At 40.9% G+C, this 12,658-nt stretch overlaps 1 protein-coding gene across 3 annotated transcripts in view; it reads right to left on the reverse strand.

Annotated features, from left to right (window-relative positions):
* The window catches only part of Cdin1 (CDAN1 interacting nuclease 1), a 211,083-nt gene that overhangs the window by 110,871 nt on the left and 87,554 nt on the right, over positions 1 to 12,658 (reverse strand). For all 3 annotated transcript variants that reach the window (XM_048459525.3, XM_048459522.3, XM_048459524.3), the window contains exons 6-7: positions 1,193 to 1,272; positions 804 to 853 (exon numbers count right to left, since the gene is read on the reverse strand). In XM_048459525.3, the coding sequence (XP_048315482.1) occupies positions 804 to 853; positions 1,193 to 1,272 (130 nt within the window). The remainder of the gene's footprint in view (positions 1 to 803; positions 854 to 1,192; positions 1,273 to 12,658) is intronic.

Here is a 12,658-nt window from a genome sequence, read left to right on the forward strand (position 1 = left end):
ACGACTGTGTTTTTAAATGATTTCCACCAAAAATTATGAGTATTGTTTAAGAAAGTACCCTTTCCCCTAAAGTGTCATCCAAATTCTCACTGTTGTGCCATTTTGTTCACCAGTAACCTCTACTGAAACCATTCCCATTCACCGAGCCTAATTTTAAGAAGGAAGCATAAGTCCTCAGGCATCTCGGTGGCTTTAAGAACAAATGACTGGATATCTGCTCTCATAGCCTTCAAGTCGGTCCCAAGGGAAAAATCAACACAGTCTCTCTTAAACTGTTTATTAGGGGCCCAAATGACAGTGCAGATTGCAGTAAGTATTAAAGCAAGGAGAATCTACTGCCCTTTAAAATGTGGTGGTCGGTCTCTAGTTGCATTTGAATAACATCAGCCTTTAATTCTACATTCAAAATTTATTCTAGAACACTCAACTGAATTTGGCTCATGTTCAGTGGAACTTGGTTATATTTTAAAAAATGGCCCCTGGGATGGTTAGATACATTCCAAGACAGTGTGTTACCTGCCTAATGACTCTGCACCTTTAAACTCATTGAAAACCAAGCAGTTTGAAATAAGCAGGCGGATGGGCATTGGCTGAGCTGACACCTTCCTAGGGCCTAGCTGATCTCTCCTAAGCGGCAGAAAAGAATGGTCTGCAGTGACCCTCCAGTTGATGGAATGTAAAATAGGAGAGTATGAAACGTGTTTTGTGAAGCAGAACTTTATGTCAGGTTAAAGCTAGACACATCTCCTCCACTGCGTCTAAGCTCGTCAATTGTGCACCTAAAATTTTATGGGGAAGGATACTGCTTGATGCAGTCCACCAGCGGTCCATAGCAGCAGTCGTTCACAATGCACTGCGGACAAATAAGAGACGGGTTATAGGCTGGGGTGACTACAGCACCACCAAAGTAAACATTCTAAAAGCAGTCATTACTCCCCCCGATACCCAAAGAAAGCTATCAAAAGGCTATTCAGATTTAATCACAGAAAACAAAAATTGCACGCTTTTTATTTACTATAAAAGCAAGCTATTAAAAAGTAAAAATGCTCTCCCTGAAAATACTGTGTTGCCATTTATGGTGCGCCCTGACCTCAGTGATCGTTTATGATGACAGTAATTAAATGAGGTTTAAAATCCTCTACTCGGCCAGGCAGATAAGAGCATCGTCCCTGAAAACAGCTGTGATTAATACCTGATAGACCTGGTTGGCTAGAACTCCATCTGGAATCTGAGAAGGGTCCCGTAGCATGTTATTGATAACAGACTTGGAGGCTGTAGAGGAAAAGGAGGAACTATTAGTAGACAGTCGACATGCTTCTGTGTCACGTGACACGAGAAGTGACATACACTGAAGTACACACAGAGCACGCAAAGGAAAACAGCGCCGATTCTCATCGTTTCCCCGAGATTCTCATCTAAGAGAAGCTTCTAATTAGACCACTTTTGCCAAGTATTTGTAACTACATTGCCAGATTTGACAGTGACCTGATTTTTTCCAAGGTAAATTAACAAGTGTAGACCTAAAGCATATGTCTATTTGCAGACTAATCAGCTTGGGAAAAGCCAACTTTGGGGGGGAAAAAAAAACCCAACAGCAATAAGCAGAAAAGATTTAACTTTTACAGGTAGAGATCTTATTCCCAAGGACCTATACATGCACAAGTTAGCTAGGGCAGGCCAGACTCACAGGCTTCGCTAATGCCAATATAAACATTTCTCAAAACTAAATCTGTCCAAAGTAATTCCCATCAAGTGCCAACAGTTGCTATGTCCATTTAACAGGTGAGGAATATGAGAACTACAGGTTAGACAGGTTTATATCTGTGAGAATCTGAAATGAGGAAAAAATATGTGTGTGTTGTGTTCTCGTATCCATTATTCACAGGACCCCTGACAGAGACCATATTCTACAGATGTTCAATTTTCTTACGGGAAACATTACAATATTTTTATATAATGTACCCCACAATCCGACGTATACTCTGTCTTTAGATTGCTTGTAATCTAACTCAATACAAATGGCAGGCAAATTGTTGTTATACTGTCTTTACTGAATAAGGAAAGTCTGCATGTATTGAATACTGATACAATTTTCTCCCATGCATTTCTTATTAGTGGTTGGTTGAGTCCAATGTGTGGGACTTATGAATATAGAAGGTCTGTCATTTGGGGAGGGGAGGATGGATAGGAAGTAGATATATTTTATATGTAAACAATTTTTTCCATCCCAAATATGTCTCATCCACCTGCAAACTAGTCTGAAACACCACGTTAGAAGAAAGGTAGAATGGAAAGCTTCAAGAAAAGGGTGTATGTGCTGTGCAAAGCTATGAAAACTGCGTAGAACATCCTGGTCCTCCTTTGCTCCTGGTGCAAGTCAATTCTGTCAGAATCCTCCTGTGGAATCAACCTCAGATATTCAGTAAGATGGCTTAGGGCACGGCCCATGCAGGAACTGTTTGAATGCCTCTTGTGCAATTATCTAGTTAAGAAAGTTGGCAAAGATCACAGCTGTGTGCCATCAGAGCACCTGGATAATTTTAAACCTCGCTTTTACTATCAGACTCTCTATAAATTTCAGTGGCCTTGGGACACTAGCAGATATGAGATATGATAGTAAACACTGTGGAAAGAAATAAGACTTCTAGCTACATGATTTTATGCTTACAGCATCACTGATACATGTAACAGAAATTTGCAAACACATCTTTGCACTGATAAGGAGAGCCCATATGGAATCTCAAAAGAGCACCACTAGCAATCTTACCCAGTCCTGTCTTACCACCAGTTCTGCAAACTAGCGAACAGTGTGGCCACTTGCATTCAGTGACTTCATCTGTAAGAAGTGATGTTTTTATTTGAGTTGACTGCTCTAAAGAGTTCTCATGTGAGTCTCTTGAGAAAACAGCTGCCACATCATTTTGTTAAAGTTCAAGTAGTAGTCTGAACCAAATGAGACTTAGACATTCACTGCGTTTTATAAACTTGGGCTATACTCAATTATTTTTGACAGAAATTACCATGGATAAGTGGTATGGATACTGAGAATATGAAACAGTAACCCATCACCTTACTTAGGAACAGATGATGTGGCAACAGGACTAAGAAGACCATAATGTGCCTGGTGAACCTGCCCACTTTCCCTAGCATAATTCGAAAGCCTAGCCAGATGGTAGAGATCAAAGCAGTTGTTCACATGTGTGGTCGCCTTCTCTGGGAATACTTCCTTTGGTCTGCCACTCATTCGCAGATGCAAATGGCACATGTATCCTTCTATGTTACCCGGGGAAACAGCAGCCTTCTCTGTGCACACCTGGTCATGAGGTACAAAGGTGTTGCAATGTAAATTCATGCCCATGTAAAGAAAACAGTGTTTATAGGCAAGTGTGACCCAAAGTGCTAGCCAGTGGAAAATTACTGTCTTCTTAACAAATTGCATGCAAACCCACTGCTCAAATAAATTTTAAAAGCTCTTTTTCGACCAGAGAGTCAATGTCCCAAGATCTGAGAAATGTAGGTCATTTATTTTGAGGGAGAAAAAGGAATATGTCAAAAAGGGAAGTAATGGCTTTAATTTCATCATAGTATAAACCTTTGAAAGGTGCACTTCTCAGGATTCAGTACCATAGTCTACAAACTTTCTAAAAAAAAATCAGTTGAGGGTTGGGGAGATGGCTTAGTGGTTAAAGTGCTTTCCATGCCAGTTTGAGGGCCAGAATTTGGATACTCAGAACCCATGGAAATGTTCCATGAATGTGGTGGCCAAAACAGGAGACCCTCAGAGTGAAGGGGCTAATAAGACTAGCCAAGCCAGATTGGTGACCACTAGGTTTCATTAGAAGGCCCGTGAACAAAGTGAAAGAACAATTGAGGATGGTCTCCAACACCAAGGTGGGGCTTTCATACATATATGTGAAAACAGAAGAAAAAAAGGCACTTTAATGTGTTGAAGAGAATATTACAAAAACAAAGAACAAAAAAAGAGAGAGAGAGAGAGAGTTAGCTGATTTTAATTAAAAAGTAAAACCTGCAAATTGAGGTGTACTAATAGGGGTTGGGCATCCCAACCCCTAAACCTAAGGTTCAAGGAACACTGTGGAAGAGGAGGTGGAAAGTCTGTAAGAGTTAGACAAACAGGTTGTCTGCTGTGCTATAGTGCCCTCTAGACATGACAAGGATGCTGTACCCATCACATCTCAGTACTATGGCTGCCCAAAGAAGACCTACATAACAGACACACATGCCAACATGGACCAGTGAATTTCTCAAGGCCATACCCCTAGATGAAGAACTCCAGGTAGTCAGTGACTACTGAGTGAGAAAGAACCAGTTTTCTCCAGGTGAGCCACTTCATAGGCTCTCTAATTCTATGTGGTCGGCTCTATACATGTGTTTATAGAAGCAGCACATACTGGGCACAGTGTGCCTCCAGACTTTTTAACCATGGAGACAGAAAGCCTTTTCCTCTCCCTGATGCCTTGCACTGTAGTAGATACATCTCTCCTTTCTATGAAGAAGGCAAAAAATAAGAATTCAACCCACTTGGAGGCATGGCCACATGAACAGCAGAGGGCAGGCATTGGATAAAGCATGTCACAAGAGATGGCAGTAATGTTTCGACTGAAGCAGAATGCTCAAGACTGTGGATTTGTTCATTATAGAATGCTTCTAACATAAGCAATGTACAAAATCAGTATAACAAATACTGACAGTACCATCAGTCTTCCCTACTACGTCTGCAAGATGAACTAATCTCTGAGAACAGAGATAGGAATTTACAGCACAGCTTGACCTTTTATCTACTTAACAGAATAATGATATTAGATTCATGCCTAGGTACGTGATCTCCATAACCTTGGATTTTTGCTCAGATTTACAGTACTAGATATGTGTTCCCTCCTGTGGAGTAAGGCTTAAGTTCAACCAGAAAGTGGTTGGTTACCACCCTAACATCCATGCCACTATTGCGCCCATGAGCTTTTCTTGCCAGACTTATCACTACTATAGTTTGCGGAGTTCAGAACTGCATAAATTAAGACCTTCGATGACCTCTTCTCCCCAGCAGCCTATATAGCACCTCCTGATGCTATGAAAGGTAACCAACAGGGAGGAAACTTCCTGGTTAGTACCAACATGAATCTTCCATGTCCATGACCAATGTAATTACTTTCCCTTATGGGTTCACACACACACACACACACACACACACACACACACACACACACAGAGAGAGAGAGAAGGGGGCAGTTGTTTTCCATCTTAGAGGAAAGCAGAGTGGTGAAGAGCTCTACTGCTGAGATATATCCTTAGTACTTTCTACGTTTTCAAACAGTTGCTTCTTAGTTCTTTAGTTTTATCAACCATTTGTCAATTTGTTTTTCAGCTTCCTGAATCCTCTTGTCCATTCCCTTAGTTTGGGTTCTCTGCAGTAAACAAACATTAAGTTTGGACTCAAATCCACCACTGTGCTGATCTCTTCCTAATCTCTTTCTCTTTCCCTGATACGTCACAATCTACGGGTGTATATTGTAAGTAAGTGCTCCCCTAGGAAACTAAAAAAACCTTTCTGATCTTTTTTTTTAATGATTTAATCTACATGCAGACGTTCAATTCAAGGTCTAGTGACCTTCGATTATTCTGTCTGTGAAAGAGAGTAAAACAGGCATACAGGACAGTTGTGAAGGTTAAATAAAGTAACCCCATAAAGCACTTCCTCTGACTGAGACTTGGGTTTTTCTATTGCTTACATGCTGGTTCCACTGTTGTTTGATAGTGTGTGTCAGCAAGCACAGTATTACTGTCTACTGTGGAGTAAGTCAAAAAAAGAAAAAGAAAAAGAAAAAGAAAGAAAGGAAGAGAGGAAGAAAGGGAGGGATGGAGGGAGAGAGAGGGAGGAAGGAAGAGAGAGGGAGGGAGAGAGGGAAGGAGAGAGAGAGAGACAGAGACAGAGAGACAGAGACAGAGAGAGAGACTGATTTCATGAGGTCCTCATGAAGTTAACAGTGTGATCCTAATGTATAGAGTACCATGGTCATAGACATAGCCAAGTGAATCTGCTCAAAAGCCAATCAGGCAATATTAGACTAGCCTTTAAATCATACACACAGATACACACACACACACTTTTTTGGCTAAACCGCACAGTTCACTATCGAAAGAACTGTAAGAGTATCTTCTATTCTTCTATATGTGTTCTCAATGGGGTTGGCCATGTTTGTCCACAGCCATGTAGGAAAGGATTCTTTTCTCTTCCTAGCTAAGGGCATATATGCAGTTAAATAGGGCACAGACCTCATACTCACATCCCATAAAGTCAGCTACCAGAAGATCCCAATTCAAGCAAGTACATGAACCAGGTATGCTCTGAAAATCACCCAAAGTCCCACCCATGGCCAACAGTGGTTTTTGCTAGATTATACCTGAGCTTGAAGGAAAGCCTATCCATCTAACAGGGATCCCTAATCAATGACCACAAAGAAGTTTCTGCATGGTGGGCGAAACAGCATAGCCTGACCGTGTAACGGAAAGTGGTAACCACATAGAAGAGAGGATGGGTGACAAAGGCAGAAAGAGGAGATGACTATTTGGAGGACAAGTTCATGCACATTTGAAGCTGTGGTGATGGAGCCTATTTGGGGTCCTCCTGGGGACCACAATGCTGTAAGATGACTAGGATGCACCAGCTGTGTCTCCTTTGTGCGAGGCTGTCAATTGAGACTGAGCTCCTAAACAAGAGAGCCTAAATGCCAGTCAGTATTTAATCTTTTCTTCGAAGGTTGGTTTGAGGCCTTTGAACATCAAGGTTAGGGAGCTCCCAAGCTACATCTCTACAGGGACTGACCTGTCAGTGCCTCTCCTGGAAAACTGCAATTCTGCTGATGTCCTTAGAAGCTACGCATCTTTATAGCTGGGGATGTTCCCCCACGTGGCAGGCTTTAGCCCATCGGTTTCCTCACTATATACAAGTGATGCCTAATGAAGCTGGATACCATCTGACAACTGAGCCCTACAGGGCAAATCAAATTCTGCTCTCTGTCTAGTATGTAATCAATAAGAAACTTAAAAGTTGTTAAATATGAAAGTAGCATGTAAGGAAAAGAAGACATCTCCACAGAATGGCTGTTCCTGGTGGTCAGAACCGTGTCTCTGGCAACCTACAGCTTCAGGACCACTGCATACCATCAACCTGAGCCCACCAAATATTCCAACAGCTATCTTTTAAGAATCTGCCTAAGCCATGATTTTTACATAATTCCTCCCCAAACTCCAGCATACAGCCTCCAAACTATAATTTTTCCCCCTCATCTTTCCCCTGGCCCAAACTTTGAAATTCAGTTCAATTCTTACCTCCTCTGTTCAAGCCATTCTTGTTTTTATAACCTGCATGTATTCTTCAAAACAGACTGGAAAGGACACCTATTGTCTACCAATCTTTTGTTACTTTGTCAACTGTCCAAAAGAGATTGATCAGAATGCTATGATTTAAAATCATGTCACACTCAAAAAAATTTCAAGAAAATGAAATTTTTAGAGTACTATATTTAGTACTGTTGTCTTTAAGTGTCTACGTACTCATAGAGGCTAACATTCTCAACCTGACAAAATTTCAAATCACCTAAAAGACAAATCAGTGGACATGTCTGAGGGGAAATTTCTAGGTTGAGTTAATTGGGGTGAGAAGCCCTGCTTTAAAGATGGATGGTACCATGCCATGTGCTGAGATCCAAATTGAACAAAGAGGAGAAGGAGAATGGAGTGTTCGTCTTTGTCTCAGGCTCAGGACTGCAGATGCAATGACCAGCTACTGCATATTCCTGCTGCCAAGACTTGTCTGTCACGAAGAACAGCAATTGCCCGTGAGTCAATCGACATCTCTTCTCTTAAGCTGCTTGTCAGGTCTTTTGTCACAGCAATGAGAAAATAACTAATACAGGTCTTTTATACATAGGAAGAATCTGTGTCATCATAGGTCCCCAGATGATAAGGAAAAGTCTCTCAAGTTTATTGCTATTTTTTTAAGATTTTTAAGCTTAGAATGACAGAGCTCTGAATTCCTAAATTTGATGTTCAATTTATTCAAGTTAAAAACTTAAGATGTTTAAGGTTTTGGCAATTTCATACATGCGTGCAATGCATTCTAACCGCTCTTTCCTCCTACCCTTTCCTATGTCCTTCTGTCCCTATCAACTCCACCCCCACAGTCTCTTCCCTAGATTCTTGACTTTTAGCTTTGTTTTGTGACCCATTCAGTGTCAGTAGGGCCAGCTATGTTGCCACGGAATTAGGACTAATAATTGAAGCCTGGTGGCATATGGACACAACTGAACGGAATGAGTTCTAGCAAATAGCTCAGCAGCCAGGCATATGCCCCCAGCCCCTCGTCCTTCCTCCATCCATGTCTGACTGTCAATGGAGTCATTCTTGTAGACCAGGTGTAGGCAACCACAGCTGCTTTGAATTCCTGACTCAGAAGATGGAACACTGCAGCTCCTTTCGTTATCTTCTGGCTCTATACTTCCTGCTCCCTCATTCTCGGTGTTCCCCAAGCAGTAGAGGGCAGTATAAATGTCTCCTTTGGGGCTGAGCCCTCATCTGTCACTTATTCTCAGTACATTGTGCAGTCCCGGGTCTTTCCATTCATCATCATCCCCTGGAGAGAGGCTTCTCTGATTAAGGCTGAGAGTAGAATCTGTCAATACATATAAGCATAAATATTTACAAGGCAATGACTTTATGTCAATTTAGCTAAATGATAGTCAGTACCCCCCAGGGCCTATGATCTTCCCTGTCATGTGTCCTTTAAGTTTGCTCTGTTTTTATTAGCTTGTTTTTCCCATTTATTTGTTCACTCATTCATTTATTTTTAAACAGAAACTATACAGTCCTGCGTATATATTCCCTGCTCTGGAGTGGGCATAAGAAGCGTTGGTTTATCCACAGACCAAGCGCCACTATTGCATAACTAGGCACTTCTTGCTTGACAGATTAATGCCACAGTTTGTAAAGTTCAGAGCTGGGTAAGGTCGCTAATGTCTTTTTTCCCCCAACAGCTTACATAGCATCTCCTAGGATGAATGTAATAAATTCCTGAATGTGATCCATGAACCAACACCCAACCTTCAGAGACAGATAGGGCTTCAGCTTTCAGACTTGCCTAGAAATCACTATGTATCACAGACTGGTCTTCAACTTGCAGTGATCCTCCTGCCTCATCCTCCCAAATGCTAAGATCATATGTTTAACCAACCATACCCAGCAAAGTAAATGTTTCTTAACCTTAAATGTTTTTAACTACATTTATTTATTTATTGGGGGGGTATACATGTCATAGTTTGTCTGTGGAAGTCAGAGGTCAACTCAGGGAATGAGTTCTCTCCTTCCATAATGTGGGCCATAAGGATCAAATTCACGTTAGTAGACTTGAAGGCAAGCTCCATTACACATTAAAAAAAAAACTAAAAAGTACCAACCATCTAAGAATAATTTTATGATTTTTTAAATTGGCCTGCTCAGTCATACCACTTATGTAACTTTTTTGTTTTTAAGTTAATACATTAATTACATTTCTCCCTTCCCTTTCCTCCCACCAAACCCTCTTATGTACCCCTCCCTGCTCCCCTCCAAATTCATGTCCTCGTTTTTCCATCAAATATTATTGCATGCTATATGTATTTGTATTTACATACATATTCCTAAATATAAACTGTTGAGTTCACATATGACTCAGGGCTGACCATGTGCAATGCCACAGACACATGCATCTGATTATATACCACCACCATAAAGAAGGCATGAGTCACAGGGTACTTGATGTGCAGTTTATTTCTCTCGGTGCTACAAGATAACAATTCAGCCCTTTGCTAAATGAATGAATGAATGAATGAAACACTGCCAAAATATATTGCTACTCAAAAATTCTATCCTCTTATTTGTACTCCCTATTATTAGAGTGATATATATATATATATATGTGTGTGTGTGTGTGTGTGTATGTATGGATAGATAGATAGATAGATAGATAGATAGATAGATAGATAGATAGATAGATAGAGGGGGCAAGTATATTTAACTTCACTTGTAGTTTTTCTTATTATGAATGAATAGCCTAAAGAACTCATTTAGGGGAAGCAAAATAAGAAGCATTACAATATAATATATCATAGAAAAGTTTTGAAAACATATAAGCATGTGCACCCACAAAAGGGGTGTGTTCATCTCTGACTTAATCATGTGGATGAGTTTACTAGCATGTAATATAATTCCTTTTGTAACAAGTATCTATCATTTTATAAGTATTTTATATTTATGTCAAAACAGTCTATCTTTTAAAGTAGAATCGTACATCTCCATTTTGAAATACAAATGGAGCCAGCGAGATGACTCAGGCAGTGACACGCCATCCTTCACCACTTAGTTTTGATACCGGGGAGTCATGGGGAAAGTTGTCCTTTTACACCCACATATGTACATGTAGACACACAGGTATGTGTGTGCATACACACAGCAAATACACTAAAAAATGACACAAATGTGAAGAAATATGTGGTATCATTCAGATGTGACAAAAGTCATATGTTATATCTAAGTTTCTAAAATGGCAGAAATGCTGGTTTCATATTTGTACCATGGCAGAGGAATGTTCACTTAAGGATGTAAGGTGCCTCAAGTTTCTATTTCACTGTGTGTTTTCAAATACAAGTGGGTACCTGGTGTGGGAGAATTGTCTGTATTCTGACAATCATACATTTTAATAAAACGCTGATTGGCCAGGCAGGAAGTATAGGTGGGTCAACCAGACAGGAAGTAATCTTATGGAGTCCTGTGTGTGATTTTCCTTGGGAGTTGCCGGCTGTGGGGTACTGGGCGGGACAGAAACCCCCAACAAGCCGGTCCTCATGTTACATATGGCGCCCAGACGTGGATAACTGAATCCACAGAAAGCTTGAGAAAGCTTGGAAAAGAATAGAGTACAGCATGTTTTCTTGGTAGCAGCAATTTCTCGGGTCTGCTCTGCTTGCTAGAGGCAAGCAAGGCTCTCATCTAAGAGAGGTTTCCTGACTCAGCTTTAGCTGCAAAACCCTGCAGCTCATTAAGAGGTCCTGCCATGAAATACTTAAATGGTGTTGATGAAAAGCTGAACGCATGCTTTTCAGTTTTCAGCCATAGCAGGAAAAAAGCTGCGCTGTTTTAAAATGCTGGCTTTCTAGGCTGTCCTGCCAGGGCATCTCTGACTCTTTCAGGCAGGCAGTCCGACTGAGTGTGGTCTGTGAGCAGAATGCTGCAGCTTGCTTACTGGCAAGGACCTAGAAACGAGATAGAGTTGTGGCAGTGAACACAGCTCTGGCTGGTATCTCCGCCATGAGGCTGGAAAGCTAAGGAATGGGCTGGATCTAGCCGTCAAAGCCACGGTTTTATCCTCTCCATAAAGACTCATGTGGTCAGAAAAAGAGAGATATACAGTAAAGAGAGATTCAAAGATGAAAAAACCTCTAAATGGTTTACTATGTGTTGAAAATATATGCAGGCTAAAGGTTAAAGTTCTTAGAAGTAAAAAAGAAAAAAAAGGGAGTAGTTGGGTGTGGTGGTACACACCTTTAATCCCAATGCCTAGGAGGCAGAGGCATATTGACCTCTGTGACTTCAAGGGGCAGAGGTACATTGACCTCTGTGACTTCAAGGTGTGGTAGCACACACCTTTAAATCCAATGCCTGGGAGGCAGAGACAGACAGATCTCTGAGTTCAAGGTGTGGTGGCACACACCTTTAATCCCAGCACTGGGGAGGCAGAGACAGACAGATCTTTGTGAGTTCAAGGACAGCCTGGTCTACAGAGTTATTCCAGGACAAAGATATACAGAGAACCTGTCTCAAAAAGTAAAAATAAAAGACACAGAGGTTTAAAAAAGCCACATAAAGATGGAAAATAGACAGAGAATCTTGATACTGTATACTATTATACTCTCTTTGAATTGTTTGATTGCTGAGGAAGGAGCAATAACTGCTAAAAGACTTTTGTTTATAAATGCTGCTGAACTAACCCAAGATAGGCATTTTGAAAATACCTTGGCTTCAAAACTGAAGTCAAAAGATATGTTACTTTGGAGAAGAAATTTTGATTTTGTTTCCACAGAAAATGAGAGGCTATGAATTCATTCTGAGTTAAGAAAAGTCAGGTTCGATAAAGGAAGACCACCTGAGAAATCTCCGATAGGAACAGATGGCCCAGATGACAGAGTTCTGCATCCAGAACAGATTCAAGGATCAAGACTCACAGGATACTCCAGTCAGGACTTGATTATAACTTTAAATTTTCTTCAGGTACCCATAAGATCATCAGCGCCCCCAACCAGCAGGAAGTAGCCTGGAATACTACGCCCACATTCCCAAAAAATGAACTATGGGTATTTTACTTTGTTTAAAAAAAAAAGAGGGAAATGGTGTGGGAGAATTGTTTGTATTCTGACAATTATGTATTTTAATAAAACGCTGATTGGCCAGGCAGGAAGTATAGGTGGGTCAACCAGACAGGAAGTAATCTTATGGAGTCCTGTGTGTGATTTTCCTTGGGAGTTGCCAGCTGTGGGGTACCGGGTGGGACAGAAACCCCAACAAGCCGGCCCTCATGTTACAGGTACCTGTATATGCATGCACTTGTATA

This window comes from Myodes glareolus, chromosome 10 (assembly GCF_982192425.1).
Source record: "Myodes glareolus chromosome 10, mMyoGla1.1, whole genome shotgun sequence".
NCBI classification, from domain to species: domain Eukaryota; kingdom Metazoa; phylum Chordata; class Mammalia; order Rodentia; family Cricetidae; genus Myodes; species Myodes glareolus.